Below are 22,393 nucleotides of genomic sequence, written 5' to 3'. Positions count from 1 at the left end.
TATATATATATATATATATATATATATATATATATATATATATATATTGCCATAGGACAACTGTGTTGCTTGAGGCCATTTTGGTTGCTACATGGTGCTGTGTGAATCTGGTAAGCTTGGGGCCTTAATGCTTTTGTATACTGTCATGGAAAGTCATTGTGAGTCAGAATTAATAGAAGATAATTTTTCCTGTTGGTATTGTGGGGAAGCAGTCCCACTTCAGGAGAAAAAGTGATGATTACTGGTTATTTTTGTTGTTCTCAAGACCATTCACATCTGGAAGATTTTTTTTTCCCTTGGTTTAGTCATGTAGCTCAGTGGACAGAGTGCTTGCCTAGTTTGTACAGGTTCCTAGATTCAATCCCCAATACAAATAGACAAATATGATTATTTTCTTTTGAAAGTATTTAGCTACAAATGTTAACTACAGAGTGTGTGTGGGGGATTGATACCAAATATTAGTAGAAAATAAAATAATTATAGTAACTTATCTGGTATACTTCATTTCATTTCATTTGACCATGTAATGGATAAGTTACTGCTTTATAGCAAGCTACCTGAAACCTTGGTTTTTCTGGAACTGATCGGGGAAATAATCAAAAAGTACTCCTTAGCTACCCTGCTCACCTATGTGTGCACTTACTCCATGAGAAAGTTCTTGTGGCTGCCATTTGGAGAATAAATTAATTGCTCGGTATCTTCACATTTAATCCTATTCCAGCTTAGAAACAAAAGTTAAATGTAGCAAATGGAGCTGCAGTGAGAATATTGGAACTGACAGAGGAGGTGATAGGAAAACTCTTAAAACATAAAAAAACTGAGAATGCCCAGTAGGCTACGTTGCTATCCAACTAGATATAATGTACAGATGTTAGTATTAAAGGAAGCAGTTATGTAGCAGGTCTCATGACTTTGAGGCATCAAGATAACAGTGTTAGCTTCTGCTCATTTTAATACTTCTTTCAGTTAACATTTTACTTATGTATGTTCCTGTTATGAACAGAGCACTTTCTCATATTTTGTCTTTTTTGTGACAACCTGATGAATTAGGTAAGCAGGTGTTTTCATCCTCCAGGCCTGGAGAAATAACTGGAACAGCATGTTATAGAGCCCAAAGTGAACTCTGACCCCATTGTCCAGTATCTTCATTATGCTAAAATCTTTTAGCACTGATGAAGCACAGGATAGCAGTAACCCTCTGACATACTAACTGCTTTATATTGAAGCATAACTTTATACAGATACATAATACGTATCTATAGTACTATGTACCTAAAGCTTTTAAAACCATGTTTATGGAAGAAAGTACAGAAGAGAAGTCTTGTTGTACAGATTGTGTTTTGGCTTCTTTATCCGGTTTTTTCCATGCTCCCTGTGGCACATTCTGAGCCCATTGTCCTTTTCGGTGTTCCTCACTGCATTCCTGCATGATTGTAGCACTTTGTGTCTGTCTCTACTATTTGTTCTTTGAGACGTTCCATCACTATTGCCAAATTAACCTTTCTTAAAATTTAGTTTTATTGCATCACTTGCCTTTTGAGACTTTTAGCTTTATATGGTTTAAAAGATGAAATGTTTTCCGTACTAGAGAGTGAACCCAGGGCCTTAGTGCGCTTGAGAAATGCTGAACCACTGAGCTGTATCCCTAGCTCATTTTAAAAACAAATTTGAGATAGCTAAGCTTTCCCAGACAGGCCTTGCAGTCAGCCTCTAATCCAGGCAGGCTTTGAACTTGCTATCCTTCTACTTCAGACTGTTTATTATTTGGCTTAGCTTCATGTGGGTCCTGATTGATATGTGACCTTCCTTTTGATTACCCCGTATCTGGTTCTTACAGACTACCTAGGAAAAGTATTTGATTTTCCCTATTTGTGTGTGTACATGTATTCATGTGTGTGTTTGTGTATTTACCATGGCACACATGTGTAGGTCTAAGGACAACTTTCAGGATCAGATCTCTTCTATTATGTACCCAGGGATGGAACTCATGTAGTCAGGTTTGGCAGCAAATTCCTCTGTTCCCTAAGCCATCCCGCTGAATTGAATACTTGGAACCAAGTCTTGAATTATAACTTTGTCTTTTTTTTTGTATCAGTATGACTTTAAAGAAGTTGTGGAACAAATGAGCATTACAGTGTCATTTTAGGAAAACTTAAATTTGCAACAGCTTTATGCTTGAAGAAGGGTGAAAAAGTGAAGGCTGTGAGGAGGAGGAGATAGTTTTTAGCTAAAGGGGAAACTATTTATTTGAAGGAATGATTTCTGGGTTTTATTTTTAGCCCTTCCCCCTCTGTTCTGGCTTAGCAAGCTTATTTACTATTTATTATTGTAGGATTTGCTATAGACTAAACTGTGTCTATTCCAAATTTATACATTGAGGCTTTCACCTCTGGTGTGACTATAACTGAAGATAGGGTCTCTAGGAGACCTTAAGATTAAATGAGGTCACAATGGTGGGTGTGTCCTGAAACTCTAGAACTGTGTTTGTCATCAGACCAATATAGAGGGCATAGTCAGATGGTACAAGAGAAACACAACTGCCTGCTGGAATGTCTGGTCCAGAACCATGAGAAAATCAACTTGCTTAAGCTGCCTCAGCTCGAAGACTTGGCTGTGAGAGCCTGAGTGAAATAGTACAGTATTAAAAGGTACCCCATTCTCTGGTAGTTTTTCCTCAGTATAAGGTAAAGGAGCCATTTAATATATTTGTTAAAAAGTTGTACTTCTAAACTTTATTGTACATTCAGGTGTCGTTCTCTATCATTTTGTATCTTTACTCCCTTGGCTAGGTAGAAATACAGTTTTAGATATAAATTATTCTAGGAATGTTTTAAGGGATTTCTCTGGCTTACTGTCTGGGATCCTTTTAATATCTGTGGCATACTCATTTTATAATAAAACAGTATTTTCCTGTTCTTGGTTTTGTTTTACTTTTTTGTAATGGCTGAAAAGCACCAGACACAAGTCCTTAGCACTTGACTCCAGAGAACAGTTTATTACTTTACAGTGAGAGAAACTGAAATTCAAATAGTTATGATTTAGACTAGGGCTATAGAGTTTAGATGACCCTTTGACTAGGATTGCCATTTCTTTTTGATGTCCACATAGAAATGCAGTAAAGTGAACTTAAAACAAAACTTGGTATGTGTGTATTATGTTTCTACCCTTTTTTAATAATAATGGTTCTGAGTATGTTGTATCAAATCTGTATAGGTCCATATAAGAATTACTTAGAAAAGTTCAAACAGTTCTTGCATGAATAAGCAGACTTTCAGCAAGTCAATTTTACAACAGTTGTTATTCAGGAAAGTTTATAATTGTGATTAGTCTTTCATGTTACCTATCTTCCATAAAAGACTAATTTGTCATACCACAGTTTGTAATAATTTTAGATTTTAAGAATATAATGAATGGCTTTTATTAATCAAGGATAATATTTTCTTTGTATCTTAAACTTAGAATGGCCTTCACAAGATAATGGTAGAACATTCACTTCAGGTACAATCTTTCACAGTAACTTTTGTGTTTTTTTTATTTTTAATTTAATTATTTTTATTTATTACAGTTTATTCACTTTGTTTCCCAGCTATAGCCCCCTCCCTCATCCCTTCCCAATCCCACCTGCCATCCCTATATCCTCCCATGATTCTCCCCTAGTCCACTGATAGGGGAGGTCCTCCTTCCCTTTCCATCTGACCCTATCCTATCAGGTCTCATCAGGACTGGCTGCATTGTCTTCCTCTGTGGCCTGGTAAGATGATCAAAGCAGGCCACTGAGTTCATGTCAGAGACAGCCCCTGTTCCCCTTACTAGGGAACTCACTTGGAGACTGAGCTGCCATGGGCTACATCTGATGGAGTTCTAGGTTATACAAATGGTTAAGCTCTATGAAAATTTTATCTGTAAAATATTTTCAAGAACATTTATAATATGTAAAATGATAAGATAGGTTTAATAATGTCTTTAATAATGTCTTTTGTAGGTGTTCTTTTCTGTTTGAAGATTTTGATTTTAGTTTTTAAATTTTTCATCTGAAAAACCAAAACAATGCAGAAAACTTGCTTTCTAGTTTTTGAGGAGATAATACAGGTTTTAAAGAAAAACGTGTTTTAATACTGTGGGAGAGCATTTCTTTAATTTTTAAATTTATTCTTCTTTTATACAATACATCCTAACTGCAGCCTTCTCCAACCCCACCCCTGCCCTTCCTCCCCAGTCCACCAGATCCACTGTTCTTCTTTTTCCCTTCCAAAAAGTACAGGCCTCCCAAGTTATTGGCAGGAGAAGATGGCTAAGGAGTTGCTGAGGAGTCTCTGTATTATAGGCTTCTCTGATGAAGCACAAAGAAATCTTAGAAAGATGCAGGAGCTGGAAAGGGCCATACTTAGGGTTGAACCCATGTTGGAAGGTTGCATGGTTCTGTTAATATCTAGCTTCCTTTAACATAAGAAGCATGCCATTAGCAGTAATCAAAACAAGATGTGTTTATTTATTTCATATAGGAGACGTTCTGATACCAGCATTACAGAATAATAACTCTGTAAGTTAGGGAATGACATCTTTTTTATCTTGGAATTTTAAGATTCAGCCATCATGTATACATTGTAGCTAGTAGTAGCATAGTCTTTCTGTTTTGATGTTTTTTTTCTCAATTTGATTGTAATTTTATGTTTTTATTGTTAAATTTAGAAATACAGTTGATTTCTATATATTTATTTTATAGCTTTTAGCATTCCCATACTTTCTTATTATTCCAGTAGTTTTATATATAGAACCACATCAATCTGCAAATAATAACAATTGTAGTCTTTTTTCTACACTTCTTTTTCTTGTTGTAGTATCTCTAGTTTCATGTTAAGTAGATGTGACTGAGAGAACATCCTTGTCCTGTTCTGTGTCATAGGAAGGAATACATATTCATCCTTGAGTTTGACATTGGTCTGTAATAGCCCTTTTACCCACCTTTTTGTTTTGAAGTTTTCTCATATTCTTCATTTGTTATTTTTGTTTTGCTTTTTGTCCTTAAAATTGTGATAGATGTTGATTATTCATAGTATTTTCAATAAACTTATTATCCATTTCTCTGAGGCATAGTTTCTGTCCTGTGTGCTTACTTACTGTGTATACTTAGACTGTAGTACAGGCTGCTCTCCCTGGTGTCAGCAGTAACTGTTATATGAATGAGTTGCTAAAGCAGTGTTCTTGATTCTGAGAGCAAGTTATACTTCCCTACTAAAGCTGCCAACCCTGGTACTCTGCCTTTACATGGTAATAGATCTAACTTAAAATAAAAGTTTTTCTATTCAATAAATATGAGAGCTGAGAGTATAAACAATTGAACTCGTGAGAGCTACAATTTTTCAATAAATACTTACTCAGTTTATATAGCAAGAGTATATAAAGATCTAGCAACTGTATTTTGCATTTAGTTTCTGAAAGGTTTTTGTCTTCCTATCTGCTAGAAAAAGATGAAGGGTCAGTTAAATTACATTTACAGGAACAGAATGAAGTACAGTAGTTGACAGGAGAGTGAGAGCAAAGACATTTCTGTTCTTGAATTCTCACTTTGTCAGCATTTCCTTACTGTTTGGCTTTAGCTAAATCAGAATTTTAAAAAGTGAGAATTTTCCAGTTCCTTATTATTTTTTGCTAAATATTTAACATATTATGAGAAAGTCCAGCTTGCTGCCAAGATTGAAATGTAGGTGGTTTATTCTTAAAAATCCAATCTTGTGGTTCCACAGTATTTACTGACACATAACGTAAAATCGAGTGGGATTTATCTGTTAAAACAGGCAGTGTCCTGGAACAAATCCCTCTATTGTTCACACTGTTAAAATTGCCACCATATATTTTTATTTCTTAGAAAGGACCAGAGCCACATGTTAAAAATGTATTAGTAAAGGTTTTACAAATGTAATTCAAATATTAAAATTCTTAATTGATGTTTAAATGGTGAGTCTTGTAAAATATTAAGAATTTTGCAGAAAAGTTATTCTGTCTTCCCAACAAAATGCCCTCGGATAACAGTGCTGGGAGTATTGTTTTAGCAATAAAGATTATCATGTGGATATGTTCCTTAGAAGGCCCCATGGTAGTAATACCCCTAGATTTTGTCTTTAAAGAAAACTGCTGAGAGGCAATAATTTTTTTTGTATGTGTCCCATTTTCATTAATGCATGGTAATTGATGGAGTTGCAGTGACTCGTAGCAGTAATGAGTTCTAAACATAATAACGCACTCTTTTCTAATAAGTGAGCACTGCTGGGGTTTAAAAGCATACTAAATCAGTTGCTTTAGTATGAATTTATTAGTTTTTTTCAGCATTAGCTTTAATAGTAGTTATTTACATAAGCGTACATCCCATTAACCGCCATCAGGGCTGGAAAACATGCTGAACTGTTCATATTTTCATATAATTATTGAACATAATGGTTTCATTTGCATTTCTAAACAGTGATGTTTCTGTCAGCCTTGGAAATAGTGTCTTTACGCAGTCCCTATTTCACATCCACTTATTTGACATCGTTAAATTTTATGCTAATGTGCTTCCCTAGAATATCATCAGTAGGACAGATGCTTGTGCTTTAATATACAAATCAGGCATGCTTTTCCATCCCCCCAAATTGCAGAGGAAATTTTTTAAAATCGGCACTTTTTGATATAGAGTCCATCTCTATATAAATATGTTTATGAAATAAAAGTTTTAGGGTTAAATGTTATAATCTGGTTGTCTCTTGAAAAATGCGTATTGTGAAAGCTATCTACCTGACTGGGTTAGCTCTGTTGCCTTGAGTGAGGAGATAAGTCTTAATAAAGATCTTGTGGCTTATGAATATTTAGAGTTCTGCTTCTGAAATGTTGATCTTGAGATGTAAGTTTTTCCATGCTTTTGAATCCTTCAGGTCACAGTGTTAGCTTAAGTGTTTTCTCTGGTTTTGTTCCTCAAATCTCCTAACCTGGGTTGTAAACTTTGTGCTGAAAGCTGTTATGTTAATGCTGCAGGGAATCTTAGCTTCTGTTGCATTTATAAAGCATGGAGGGTGAGAGAGTGAGCCATTTGGTAAGGAAGCATGTCAAGGGTAGTAGCCCAACACATGAGGGTGCTTTGTGGACAAACTCCTTGCCAGGTGGTTATCTGTGTATAGTCATCTTCTGTGCCTCCTGTAGTGGGGATGCTTTTCTGGGTGCTGTCAGCCAATTGGCTGAAAAATGTTAAATAGCAGCATTCAATTACATGGTTGTTTGAGGTTTTATGATGGGAGGGAGGGCCATTGAAGCCACTAGATTTTTTTTTTTTTTTTTTTGGTTTCACCTTTCTTTTCCTGTATTCTGACAACTAGGGCAGCATTGTGTTGTTGACACTTAGTGGACCTGCGGTGCTGGAGCTGACTCTGCACAGTGCAAAGCATAAGGTTGGCAGTCTTGCAAGACAGAGCAAGGAGCAGCTTTGAGAAGAGTTCTTGCCCCAAATTACTGGCTAAAAATAAATCAGAACTGCTGTAGCCCCAAACTGACACAGCATACGAGGATTGTTTGGATAGGAATGTGATTTGGCTTAACAGGTCAAAAGGCAACTGAAATTTTTGCAAGGACTTCTATTCTTTGGAGAATTGTGGAGAAAGAGATACACGAATTGTACAGAAACTACCAGATGGGTAGAGTTTCAAGCTACTCATTTTTACCCTAGCCTTTTCATGAATTTTCTATGTAATATCTTAAAATAAATCTAAAACTTGTAATTCTCACAATTGCAAAATCTGGGTTATATTTAAAATATTGGACAGGCAGAAGTCGAAGGAAAAGTAGTCCTCATCAGCAGATCTGTTGCCACATCAAGTATCGTATCCAATAGTGTGGGGGAGGGTAGGAGATGATAAAAGCACTTATCTGCAAGCCTGGCTGAAGGATAGGTGTAAAGATGAAAGGAAATAGATGACTCTACCAAATTATCTTTTGACCTTCTTTCACACACTGTGGCACAATCCAGGGGCCCCAGAATAATAGCAAATAAAGTTTTTAAAAGTTTAATTTTAATCCAAAAGACTGTCTTTCTAGGAAAATGTGTTTTCAGCTCCTTTCAAAACTTCCTTTAGCACCAAATTGTTGGTATTGTTGATGGTAAGGCTGGTTTGCTACAGAAGAGGAAAAACATTCCCTGTCACCAAAACATAGTGTTAGTTTTTTTTCTTCTGTACATAATTCTTTCTTTTCTGGAAAGAATTTAACAATAAAATCAAAATTTAATAACCCCATTAAGTATTACATTATTAGAGGACCATGATGTTTACTTTAAAATGCATACTGCCACAGAAAGGAGTTCAAGTGTTCCAAGACTGTTTCCAACCCAACCTCAGAAGATAAGAGAGTTCGTGTTTCATAACAGCTTCTGTGTACAGGTTTTGCAGTTCAAAATTCTAAGTAGTGTTAGATATTAGCCATATACCAGTTAAGTTGAGAAGAGCTTTAATTTGTAGTTATATTTATTTTCTTTTTTATGGCTTGGGGAACAGAATTACCACCTCCTTTTCAGAGGTGACTGATCTACTTAGGAACCTTGATCCTGAGGTCTGACAACCCCCACACTCCTGTTCTACAAAGCTTCAGGGACTCTAAGATCTGCTCTGTATGCAGCATCTGGTAAGGAAATTGATTTTCCATTGCATATATTTTCTTTATTTTCCTATCTTTAGCTATGATAGAAATTATCACATGGAGACATTTACAAATAAATATTACTTTTTTTTTTCTTAATTCTGTCTGGGGTGCTAATATTTGAGGGTATAAGAAGAGAGCTCATGTACTACTTGATAATTATTCAGTTAAAAAATCTTATTTTTTTCTGATTTAAAAAACAAGTATATATCCAGTGTAGACTATTTGGAGATAATATCAGATATTACTTCATTCTTGAAGTCAATATGTGGTACAGTTCTGATTTTATTTAGTCATTGCTCAAATAGCAAAGTAGATGAAAATTGTCATAATTTGACATCGGTGAAAGTTTAAGAATTTCAGACCTTTTGCATTTAGTTTGTATGATTAATTGTATTATACTTAAGGTAAAAATAACATCTCTTAAACATTACTAGAACATCAAAAAGAAGTTTAATGGAAATGCTTAGGTTTTAATAGTGGGAAAGGACAAAGAGGACTCAGAAGGAAATATAAAACTAATGTGATTTTATGAAAAATATGGCAACTTTCACATGGAACTAATTTAGTGTTCAGAACCCTTGTGTTCTGCTAAGACAGGTAGTTAGAAAACTTTATGATGCACTTACATTCTGATTCTTTTCCTGGACAATGAAAGTCATAGTCTGTACATCAGTGTGCCTTGTGAAGATTAAGTGAGATAGTGATTAGTAACTTCTTTGCACTACCACTACATACTGTAGAATGCCCCAGTCATTTTCTGTTTTTGCCTTTGTAGCAGTGGTAACACCTCAAGTAACTGCTCTGTTCCTCTCCTCTTTATTTGTTTGGGTCCTCTAATACACCTCCTAAACATAGTGTGAACCTCACCAGCAACACTTGGGGCATTGCTAAAGATGCAATGCAATACTTTACTTTTCCAGAATCTTCATTTAGACAAGATACCCCAGTGACCTATACACTAAGGAGCTATTTGCGGGGAGCTATTTGTGCTAATTTCTTGAAATCAGGGATGTTTATTTTAAGAGATGTAGGCAATGGGAAAATGTATATATTTATTCTTTTGTGTGTGTATTTTGTTTTTTGTTATTTTTTCTTGAAGCTGGGTCTTGTTGTTTACCTTTGGTTGGCCTTGAACTTAATGGTCCTCCTGCTCCAACCTTCCTAGTGCTGGGATTATACTTGTGTGTCACTATATCCAGATCATTTGCTCTCTTTTTCTAAGCTCTCACTTTCAAATATATGGTATTAGATAACTATAGGGAACTGTATCTGTGCTGTTCAGAAGATTATCCCTCAAGTGTTAAATATCTGGTCCAAAGCTGCTTTTGTGTGTTCATTTTTTTAAATATCTAATTGTTTCTGTTATTTACTGAGAAAGAGATATTGAAATCTCTGAGTATGATTATGAGTTTACCCATATGTCTTTGTAGTGCTTATCTGGTTTTGCTTTATACATTTGGAAGGTACGTTTTCAGATGAATAAAACATTGAAATTGTTATTTCTGTCTAATGAATTGGCTTCTTTATTGTTGTGCGAGGGACCTTATTTATCCCACGGGATATTTCTTGTACTGGAATCTACTCTTTCTAAAGCTTATTGACCTACTTTAGCTTCTTTTGAGTACTGTTAGCATCGTAAATCTTTTTCTACCCTATAATTTCTTAAGTAGTTATATCTTAATATTCAAAGTACATTTCTTGTAGCCAATACGTAGGCAAATCATTGTATTCTCTTTGTCCAGTTGTCAGAATTATGTCATTCTATTTGTGTGGGCCTGTTTTTAAGGCTTGTGTTCTGTTAATTTCTTCACCAATCCAGTAGATAACAGGCTTTATGGCAAGTATTGAAATCCTATAACACAAATCTTTCAGCTTTACTCCTACTTTGCAGAAATGCTTTGGCTATTCTTATTCATATTAATTTAGAATCAGTTTGGTAAATGAACAGATATTTTTAAGGTATTCGTCATGCCTATGTAAGAGAAAACCCTACATGTTGTTTAAATTTTGTTTAAAAACTGCTTTAAGGCTTACACAGACATCTTAGAGTTTACATGTTATCTTAATTATATTATAATAATGTATTTTAAAAATTATCTCTAGTTTTAGTTTAAAATATAAGGTCATAAATGCAGTCTTAGTTACTGTTCTATTGCTGTGAAGAGACACTATGAGCAAGGCAACTGTTATGAAAGAAAGCATTTAATTGGGGACTTGTTTTCAGTTTCAGAGGCTTGGTCCATTATCTTGGTGGGAGTGTTGTGGCAAGCAGGCATGGTGCTAGGAAGTAGCTGAGAGCTATATTCTGATCAGCAGAGAGCTGAAGGCTGGCATGGACTTAATGAAACCTCAAAGCCCACTCCCACATTTCCTCCAACAAAGCCACACCTACTCCAATAAGGCCACACCTCCTAATCCTTCTAATCCTTCCAAATAGTTACATTCCCTAATGACTAAGCATTCAGCTATATGAGCATATGAAAAGCATTCTTATTCAACCTACCACAAATGTCAAACTTTATCCCTACTTTGGATAACTCATAAACACTAACAAAAAGTAATTACTTTTTCTAACAAAAAATAATTTCAAATACCTAATATAATAACTTAAACTTCAAAAAGTAATATAAATTTGGCAAGAAAATAAATTATTATACAGTACTTTACCTGTGTTTATAACTTAGGTATTTAAAGTACCATGTTTTCTGTTTTTTAGATGATTTCCTGAGCTTTCAAAGTTAGCTCTTAAAATTTTCTAAATTTTGTAACAACAATGACAATGTTTAGATTGAAGTATGTTATGTATAAAAATGAATATGACTGTAACTAAGTTAAAAATAATAATGAAGATTCTAAAGTTTTTAAATGTTAATTCAGCACCTTGAGATAAAATTTTTCTTCAGTAATATTTTCACACGTATTGATTGTTCTTAAAAATGTTTACAAAAACCCTTAAAACAATATTTGGTTATAGTTGAATTTTTATAGATAATTTAACACTTTTCAAGTAGGCAGTTATGTTTTCTGAAAATAAGGATGGATTTTTTTTTGTTTTCCTATTCTGCATACTTTTATTTTTAATCTTTACTGTATGCAGTGATGAGAACTTGTCATATAAGGATGAATAAAATTGGTGCTATAGTCCATCCTCACATTCTCTCAACTTTCTTTCATATTTTAATAGAAAATTATTTAGTTTCTAGCCATTCTTGAGGCTTCATGTATCACAACCGCAGGCGGGCTCAGGCGCAGGATAAGTACCAGGTGTGACTACATTCCAGGTGGTGATGAAATCCACACATGAACCTGATCCCAGCCACACACTGGCAATGGTATGTTTCCACCTGTGTCTGCCGTGCCAGAGTTCTCAAAGGACAAGAGCTAGATTCACTGGGTCTTCAGTGTGAATCCTTAATTCCCCTCCATCTTGAAACACGGTTCTCCTATAAGAGTGGGCACAGAGCCAACTTGAGTGCCAACATCAGAGTTGCTCTACCAGGTAGAGAATGCCATTGTGGCCGAGTGGCCCCAGATGTGGGACGATGTGAAGGATTCAGACCAGGTGACCAGCATGAATTCAGATAGCAGTTCCCTTCCAAATGGGCAGCCCAGCCAGCTTGAGTGCTGCAGTTTGCTGAGGAGGCAATGGCAGGTGTGTGAGGAGTAAGTGAGTTCTCTTCAGTTAAGTGTCAACATTGGCTAGTGTAAGCTGTAATTTTTGCTGCTCTACTTAGATGTCCTTTATTAGCTTTCAATAAAAATGAACATTCCTGTGAGATCAAAGGAATGGTATGGAAAGTTTCTTTCCTTCCTGCTTTGCTGATAGTTGTCTGTCTCCCAACCTTAGAAGAATATTGAGTCTTGCTAAAAAGCTGATCTTTCAGTGTCAGTTCATATGATTGTGTCAGTTGGTTTTGCTTGTTTAACTGAGCAACATGTTGCTAAGTGATCTTCTAATATCCAGGTTTACATTCCTGAACTGATCCTTACTTGATTGCTATATTATCCATTTATATGTTGCTGGATTTTGTTAATTTTTGCCTTAGAAGATATATTATTCTGAAATTTACTTCTTTCATAATGCTTGCTTACCTTTGTACCAGGGTAGTGCTCGACGACGACTTCTCCTCCTTCTCCTTCTCCTTCTCCTTCTTCCTTCTTCTTCTTCCTTTTCCTTCTTCGTCATCTTTGTCTCTTTTTGTCTTTTTCTTTAACACTACATGTGAGAGTTTGTATATAACAATTTTCTGGCTATAGAATTATTTTTTAAATGACATTTACATTAATGCTTTACATATTTCTTACAGTGTATTCTGATCATGGTAGCTCCTCCTAGATTCATCCCCACCTTCCCACCTACCAGCTTCTTATGCTCTTTATTTTTAATCTGTATGTCCCAAATACTCTTGGGAGTGGAACTTGCCCTGGAAATCATTAGACCTACAGTAGGTGGTTCTCAGTGTTAATTGCCGTATATTATAAAAGCTTCTCTGAATAAAGGCTTATTGATGTAAGATAAATGTTACCTTTTCCCTTACATTTTTGTTAAAATTCAAAAATGAAACCTTCTGATCCTAGAATATGTTTACTCTACTTTCAGATGGAAACATTTTAAACCACAAACTTCCAGTCAGTTTATCTGTTTCTTAAGAAACTTTTAGTAGCTTGTGTCTTTCTTTCAAGGGATTTTTTTTCCATTTCTTCTATGTTTTCAAATTTATGTGCATAAATTTGTAGTAGTATAGGTTTTGAGAGATTAAATGGATTCTTTGTTACGTTAACTAACTTGTAACAAATCTACATGTTTTTTCTTTCCCTTTAAAACAGGCTTCCAAAAGGAATGTTGCTTCTTCCTATGGAGGAGATACCCAGTTATTGAATTAAGAGACTATTGTTTTTAAGATACTAAAATGGTCTTTTTATTTATTTATTTTTGAAATTATAACTGTCTGAAACCCATAAAATAATTTTTATATTTAAGTTGACTATGTATTGCAAATTAACTTGGGAGAGTATGTGTCAGGTGTAAATATATTTACATGAGATTGGGAAGCACAGCTGTATAAACTCATAAAATGTTTTACTTTTTTATAAATAGAAACATTGTTAATTATTTGTAATGACATGTAAATTGAGCCATTCCCCATTTTATAATATATTGAAAACTGGTGTGGTACCTTCTATTCATCCATGTAAGAAATCATTTGTTATCTTAAGTCTGAAAATTTAGATATTGGTGCTAGTAAATTTTTTAGCTATTTATATTACTGTTGCTCCTTTCATTCTTAGCCATCTGGAAACTCTTGAGTAGGAATATGTCAGATTATTCAATTCTTCATATCATTTCATTTTTCTTGTTATTATCTGTTTCTGCATGCTTTGTTCTCACTAACTTCCTCAGGTGCCGTATACATGTATTGTTTCTCTCTTCACTTTTTTTTATTAAACACATTAAATATATTTATGACAGAGAATTCTGAAACATGAAGCCTTTGCATGTCTATAGTTTTGACAATTTTATGAGACTTTGTTTCCTATGTATTTGTTAAATTATTAAGTTGTTTATTTTATTGATGATATTGATGCATAACAAGAGACCGTTTATTTTAGATGCAACTATGAGTGACCATGGAACACAGATTTAGGTTAATCCAAATTCTGTATTTTCAAGGTGGAAACAGCTACCTGAAGATTCATGAAGTTTTATAGATTTACAGAAAAAAGAATGTCATAAATCAAGACAATTTAAAAATTCATTTATGGGTACATCAAAGAGGCAGTTACTACTGCAAGATGGGCTTTGGATTCTGAAAGCATTCTTAGCTCTTAGGTTTGTGGACACCAATGATCTGCTGCGTTAATAGATTTCAAAAGGTTTCTGTCTGTCTGTCATAAGATGTTAGGTTAGACACAGATGTGGTCAAGAATGGTGAAGCTAGCCTGGGATAAGGTCATCAGCTTCTGGACCCGCAACATTCCACTCTCTTAACATCATTGTAGTTCTAGGCAGTGATTAGTCTTTGCAGCTTCTTTCCAGGAATTCTTGTTGACATTGATTTTGTTTTTCTGACTTTTTTGAAGCCTGTGATTAAGATAAGATTTTTGCAAGATAATCTTGAATTTTCTCTCGTGTTCTGTGTTCCTGCATATGCTGTCATATGTGACAAGTTTAGGATGAGCATCTTATACCACCTGAGAAATTAAAATATTACCTGAAAATATAAAAAAGACAGTTTCACAGTTACAAAATCTTAAAGTTAGTCATTAACCAGCTTGTCATTTTTACCTTAATATCTTTAGAATTGATAGAAATATAAAAAGTATAGGGACTGCTCAATTGACCAATGTGTTTTTGTGTGCTAAAGCATATTATGTGTTTCTTAAGAAAGCCTTTTGGTGGACTACAGAAAATCTTAGGCATGGTGGTAGAAAAGTACTTGTTAGATATTAGGGCTAAGATTATATTATTTTTGTAAGAATTCCAAGGAATCTTAAAAGAAAACCAAATGAGAAAACCTTCAAGCTCAGTAGTATTACAGAAGTCATGATAAATATGCAGATACCTATTGGAGCAAATAACTGAAAACTGAAATTAAAAAAAAAAAAAGAGCCAGCCCTGAAGGAATCAGAATTAGAAAGAACATATCTCAGTATAATAAGGGCTATGCCTAACAAGTCTGTTCAACATTATACCAAATGGGGGAGAAGCTCATAATTTCCTCTAAAATCAGAACAAGAGTGTCTGCTTTTTCAATTCTTTTCCAATATAGAATTTGAAGTCTTAGTTAAACCAATAAGCAAGAGAAGGAAACTAAAAAGATACATATAACAAGGAATAAGTCAGAGTAACCTTATTTGCAAATAATAAGATCCTGTATAAGAAATTGAAAACTCCATAAGAAATCTCAGACTGGATAAGAATTTTAAGTGAAGTGTTGGGTCCAGACTTAACATGTAAAACATAACAGTTACAAATGTACTGAGAAAGAAATTAGGGAAACAGCCCAATTCATACAAACTTAAGAAATGGAAGCCTTAGAATAAGCCTAACAAGGAAGTGGAAGACCTCTACACTGAAAATTTAAACCACTCTTGAAATAAATTGAAGGCAAAGACCTCTCACAGAATTAATATTGTGGAAATGGCTATCTTACCAAAAGAAACTTCCATTAAATCCCATTGTCACTCTTCACAGAAATCAAATAATCCTAAAATTCTATGGAAGAGCAAAAGTTCCAGGATAGTCAGAGCTTTCCTGAACAAATTACACCATGCCTGGTTTCAAGTTATACTATGGAGCTATAATAACTAACAACAACATACTGACATGAAAACAGACAAATCAGTGGAAAACACAGAAGAGCCAAATATAAACCTACATAGCTCCAGCCACCTAAATTTTGACTAAAATATACAGTGGGAAAAGATGCTTCTTAACAGGTGGTGCTAGAATATTAGATACCACCTGTAGAAGAATGAAACTATGTCCCTTACTGTAAGAATTAAATTTGTAAGAAGTAACACAGGGTGAGAACTTAGGTGACTCCGACAGCTGAAAGGTGTCATCTTGAACCTGAAAGGTGACATCTTAAGATCTGACCATACTGTGATCAGGATACAGGACCCCACAACACAGTGGGGTTTCAAAGAAAGTGGATTACATGCTACAAGCTTGGGCTTTTGTAGCTAAGGGTAGGGAAGGGAGAAAGTGGTTCCCTTAGAGACAGAATGGAAGAGTTAGTTGTTTTCCTTAGATAATGCTGTTTTCGAAACTTAAAGGTCTTTTTTTCTCTTTTTGCAAACCACCTGATGTCTGAGGGTACCAGAGGTCAGATGCTTCTGCAGTTTCCGAATATCTGTCTGAGTTTAGGGTCTTGACTTTTTTTGGGGGGTGGGGGTGTCCTAGTTCTAATCCTAGAAAAATCGACTACAGATACTAACAGTTCAAAAACTTTAAGATAATATCTGAAACTTAGAAGGTAAAATAGGTAAAACTTTTAGTCAAGGATGTTCTGTAAAGGGCTCTAATCATTCAAGAAATATGCTAATCTCCACCCTCTTAACTCTCTATGACACTTCTTCTACCTTGTTCCCTCTGCTCAACCACTACTTCTATCTATTCTATCTCCCCTTCCAAGTGAGATTTATACATTCTCCCTTGGATCCTCCTTGTTATTATCTTCTTTGGGTCTGTGCTTTGTAGTATGCTTATCCTGTATTATATGGCTAAAAATCCACTTATAAGTGAGTACATACCATGTGTGCCTTTCTGGGTCTGGGTTACATCACTCAGGATGATCTTTTCTAGTTCCATCCATTTGCCTACAAATGTCATGATTTCTTTGTTTTTAATAGCTGAGTACTATTTCATTGTGTAAATGTGACACTGTATCCAGTCTTTGGTTGAGGGACATGTTTCCAGATTTGTTGTTTCCAGATTCTGGCTATTACGAATAAAGCTGCTGTGAGCATAGATGAACAAGTGTCCTTGTTGTATTATGAAGCGTCTTTTGGGTGTGTATAACCAGGAGTGGCAGGACTGCTTTTTCAGGCCACAGGGGAAGAAGACATGCTCAGTCCTGAAGCAGCTTTTGAGGAGCTGGGGTTGATGGAAAAGGGAACTCCCCTTTTCTGAAGAATAGGCAGTTGGGGTAGGGGGAAGGATGGGACTGGGAGGGGAGAAGGGATGGGGCTACAACCAGGATGTAAAGTAAATAAAAAAATAAATTAACTTTTTTTTTTTTTAAAAAAAAAAGAGATACATGATGAAATGAGAAAAAAAGAAAGAATACAAAGAATTGAAAACTGGTATTCCTTCAAAACAAAACAAAACAGCAGTGAAAAACCTCATAGCAAAGTAAACCATGAGTTATATGATAAAACAACCTACACAATGGGAGTTCTTTGCCAGCTATGTATCTGACAGAGCATTATAGAATATACAAAGAATTAAAAAACCTGAGCAAGATATCAAAAAAAAAAAATTAAGTGGGCTAATGAAATGGGTTCACAGAAAAGTTAAATACAAATGATTAGTAAACATGAAAAAAGTTCAACCTTACTAGCTATATGAAAAATGCAAATTCAGACTGCATGCAGTCCCACCTCACCTTACGCAGTGTGGAAGTCATTAAGAAAACATAACAGATAGTGCTTATAAGGCCACAGAAAAAGAAGAACCCTTATACACTGCATGTCAGAATGAAACTTAGTCCAGCCACTAGAGACGCTAGTGTAGAGGGTCCTCAAAAATGAAAGCTAGAAGTGACATCGGATTCAGCTTTATTACTCATAGATGTGTTACCCAAAGACTGCATCAACGTAGCAGAAATAGTTGCACATCACTTTTTTACAGCACTGTTTGCGATAGCTAAGTTATGGTACCAACCTCAGCTATATAGAAGAGTAATGGATGAAGAAAGTATGGCATGGGATTGTATTTAGCTATAAATACAATTTATTCAGCCATAAATAAGAATGAAGTTAGGCTGTTTTCCAGAAAATTAATGCAGCTGGTTGTTACAATTAACTGAATTAAGTTAATCTCAAAAACACAAATAGTACATGTGGACTGGTTAACTGTCGATTTCGTATAACCTAGAATCACTTGGGATGAGAACCTTAATGAGGAATCATGAAGATCAAGTCGGTGTGTAGAGATCTCCACAGAGGATTGTCTTGATTGTTAACTGATAGAGGAATGCTTAGTCCATGTGGACAACACCATTTGCTGGACAGGGAGTTCTGAGGTATAAGAAGCAGAAAAGTAATTGAAAGCAAGCAAGGAGCTGTCTGTTCACTGTCTCTGCTCTTGACTGTGGAAAGGAAGTTTTATGATCCTGCTTTGACCTGCAATAATAGGCTTATTATAACCTGGAGGTATAAGACCAGTAAACTCTTCCCTAAATTGCTTTTTTCAGGGTATTTTGTTACAGCAACAGAAATGAAACAATAGCAATATGTTTTCTCTCATTCCTGGGTTCTAATTTTTATATAGTTTTATAAAATCATGTCTGTATATATGATATGAAAGATGAACCTGGTGATGAAAACAAAGGATACTATACTAGTGAGAGAGGGGAGGGGCCAAAATGAAGGGTATTGGGGTATGGGAGCTCTGGGGGTCTGAATGAGAATGGCCCCCATCTGCTTTATATTTGAATGTTTGGTTACCAGTTGGTAGACTATTTCTCGGAAGGATTCGGAGGTGTGGCCTTGTTGGAGGAGGTGTGTCACTAGGGGTGGGCTTTCAGGTGTCAAAGCCCATGCCTGACCTACTTAACTCTCTCTGCCTGCTGCCTGCAGATCAGGATGTAAGCTCTCAGCTGCTGCTCAAGCCCCATTCCTGCCTGCCTGCTGCCATGCTTCCTGCCATGATGATCATTGACTCACCCTCTGAAACTTTAAGCAAACCCTTAGTTAAATGCTTCCTTTTATAAATTGCTTGGTGTTTCATTTGAGCAATAGCAATAACTAAGAAGGCAATATACTCAAAGTATATTATATTCTGGTAGGGAAAAGACTATTAAATTCAGTAGTATTTACAAATTTTATATATCAATAAAAATAAAGGGAAATTTTAAAAATAGAACCAGGACTGGGGATATGGTCTCAATGGTAGAATGCTTGCCTTGCACACACAGGCTATGAGATCAATTTGCTGCACCATTTAAAAAAAAAAAAAAAAGTTCTTTTGAATGAAATTAAAAATTATCATTTACAATGCCACCTTTCCAAGTGAAATAATTAAATATTAAATTTGATAACACATATTGAACCTTGTTGACACTCAATGGTTCATTGTAATGTCTCCAGTTTGTGTTTTAAAATTTGTTCAGAAAAAAAAATCATATATTGAAGTTTTCAAGTCTCAAATATGCATTTTACTTTGTAGTTTTTCTTCTGTGTGGAATTCTATATTTTTTCATTATTGAAATGGTGACTGAACAAAACAAAGCTCAGATAGAAGGTTGTGCCTATTGTTAAAAACAACAGAAGGATAATAATGGCAGGTGGAAACTAGGAAGACTACTATAGGCAGAGAAAGGTAGTCTACAAATCCCATGGATTCAACTGTCTAAATCTCTGGGTGACAAGAATTACATACCCACAGAGAATTCTCCAGATAGCTCTTCAGGACCGAATGAACTGATTATAAATTCTAGGTATGGCCCAGTCTCAGGAAACAGAGTTTGGTGTTTGTTTTGTTCAGGAGTGAGTTGGGTGTGCATTCAGTTATAAAGCTATAGGAAGTGGGAGTTCACTCAGGGTTTTTTCTATTAGTTATTACAGGAAATTGGACTACCTTATTTTCTTTTGATTTATATCCATTGTAGTATCTTGTCTTTATGCCTTGTATCTTTCCCCCGTTTTCATTGTCTTTTAGGGTTTATTAATTTTAGTTATCTTTAAAAACCACCTTTGGCATTCTTAATTTTTATTCTTGGCATTTTAATTAATTTTTATGAATTTTACTATTATTTATTTCCTTCCTTTTACTTACATGGGGACTTAGTTTGCTCCTTTAAAAAAAACCAAAAAACAAAAAAAACAAACCAGAGATTCAAACAGGCCATTGTTCCCAAGCTTTTTATCATTTCTTACAGATATCTAAAACTCTAGGAGTAAGTTCTGTGTTGATTGTGCCCCACTGATTGTATCAGAGTGCATTTGCAATTTTAAAGATATTTTTATTTCTTTCACATGATTATTTAAAAGCATAGTTGTTTTTTGAAAAGATGTGTGTGTGTGTGTGTGTGTACATGTGTGTGCAGTACCTTTGGAAGCCAGAAGACATTGTCAATTCCTCTGGAGCTGGAGTTAAAGGTAGCTCTGAGTGGTCATGTGAATGCTGGGAACCGAACCTGCACCCTCTGAAAAAATAGCCAGTGATCTTAACTACCAGGCCATCTCTCCAGCTGTGTCTTTAATCATGGGTTCGTAATCTATTATTGACAGTTAAATTTAGGTCTTCTGTTGTTCTGTTGATTTATTATTTGTGTCATTTCTATTTTCCTATGAGGCTCTTTTACTGACTCCTTAAAGTAACAGTTGGATGTTTGGTGTGCTGTTTTTGAGTTAGCTATTGAAATTTTAGCTTCTTTAACATATTCAGTAGATGCTCTTTCAATTATAAAAATGTGCTTTGCATTAATGTTGTACTACTTCTTGTTAAAGAACCTTGCAAAAGTAGAACAGCCTTTACTGTTTGCCTTATGACCACTAATTGCTTTTACTTTCTATGAATTATAAAATAGTCTTTGTTCAAGGTAGAGACTTCAGATAGGGAGGTTGCCTTTCTCATTATTCTTAGATTCTCCTCTATGTTTATACCACTTCCTTTATTAGTCATGTCTATATTTTTCCTGTCTACCACTGTACAGTTCTTGAATAGACAAGGTCTGCTTTCTCTTCCTTTCACATTCTTTCTGTCAGATGTGACATTTTTATTCTACCCCATCTACCCATGTCTCTAATAACTTGATCTGTCTCTTTAGTGAAGCATGGAGTTGCTGTGCTGAGTTTATCAGTAGTAGATACTATATTTGATATCAGCATTGTCGTAGGAAAAGCCATTATGAAGAAGAAATCAGGAACTTAGAGAGGAAATACAGTAAATGTCAAGTATGAAGTTACATAGCAGGAAGACTATAGAGAAAAGCAATAAAGCCAGCTTAGTTCTTAGAAAAAGAAAAGAAAAACTCTTAATCCTAATGGGGCACAAAAAGAGAGAAGATAAGTTATCAGTTCAGAAAAGATAGAGGCCAGATATCTATATATACTACAAATATTAAAACAGTAAGGACTTATATGAACTAGCATAACTTTATGTATGTAAATTTTATAACACTTGTAAAAGGGGTAAATTTTATGAAAGGCATAAACAGGTAAGTTTATTATAGAAGGAATAGAAAGCTTATGTAGCTTATAGTAAAGACTGAATTTCAAGTAGTTCTAAACACATACTTCCGGACAGAGGGACATATCCCAGGATAGATAGAAATGGCATAGATCTTTATGGAAGCCCCTAGCTTCAAGAGACAAGTTGAATTAGAACACAATAAGAGAAAGTTCAGTACTTTCCTCGTACTTGCTGTGTTTGATTTTTACACGTTCATGAGGCCAGTGCTGTGTAGAAAAGATACAGAGCATTTATATCATCACAGTTCTGACTAAGAAAGTCGCCCCCCCCCACTGCTGTATGCTATAATTCTAAAATATGTCATTGCTGTTGAGTAAATATTCTTTAAAATCTTTTTTTTTTTTAAGTGCAGGTCTTCTGAGTGTGGGGTTGCCTGGCCATTCTCCTGTTCAGTGTATAATGAGGCAAACTCTGTTCAAAGTGGTTCTATTTCTTGAGTACTATGAAAGAGATTGCCTAGGAAATAGCTGTCAAAACAGGAATGATTTATATTTCTCCTATCCACATACTTACCTTGCCATTGTCAATCTCCATTGTTACAGTCTCTGACAGCAGATGGCAGCACTGAGTATCCTTTTGTTAATAGAAAAAGGACCCTTCAGTTTCTTATCCTCTTCCTTTCCTTCCTCCCATCCTTATTGCCCTTCATCCCAAAGGGAGCATGTGTAGCTGTGAATACCCCATTGAAGACCAAGCCCTGTTGAAGACTCCTCCACCCAAACCAGACATTTGAATTATCCTTTCTTCTTTTCCAAGGTCAATTTTATATCTTTATCTGTTTGTCTGTCTATCTGCATATGCTAAGAAAATTGT

The 22,393-nt window shown here is 35.1% G+C and overlaps 1 protein-coding gene across 4 annotated transcripts in view; it reads left to right on the top strand.

Moving 5' to 3' along the window:
* Nucleotides 1-22,393, top strand: part of Kiaa1328 (KIAA1328 ortholog) — a 226,847-nt gene that overhangs the window by 37,706 nt on the left and 166,748 nt on the right. Inside the window, exon 2 of one of the 4 annotated variants that reach the window (XM_055625413.1) lies at nt 8,514-8,640. The exons of the other annotated variants lie outside the window; for them this stretch is intronic. Within the exon in view, the coding sequence (XP_055481388.1) occupies nt 8,629-8,640 (12 nt within the window). The 5' untranslated portion in view covers nt 8,514-8,628. The remainder of the gene's footprint in view (nt 1-8,513; nt 8,641-22,393) is intronic. 4 annotated transcript variants of the gene reach the window in all.

Source organism: Psammomys obesus, unplaced genomic scaffold (assembly GCF_907164565.1).
Source record: "Psammomys obesus unplaced genomic scaffold, mPsaObe1.curated_primary_1811, whole genome shotgun sequence".
Lineage (NCBI taxonomy): Eukaryota > Metazoa > Chordata > Mammalia > Rodentia > Muridae > Psammomys > Psammomys obesus.
The sequence above is the reverse complement of the archived record's forward strand: the minus strand, read 5'-3'. Positions and strand labels throughout refer to the sequence as shown.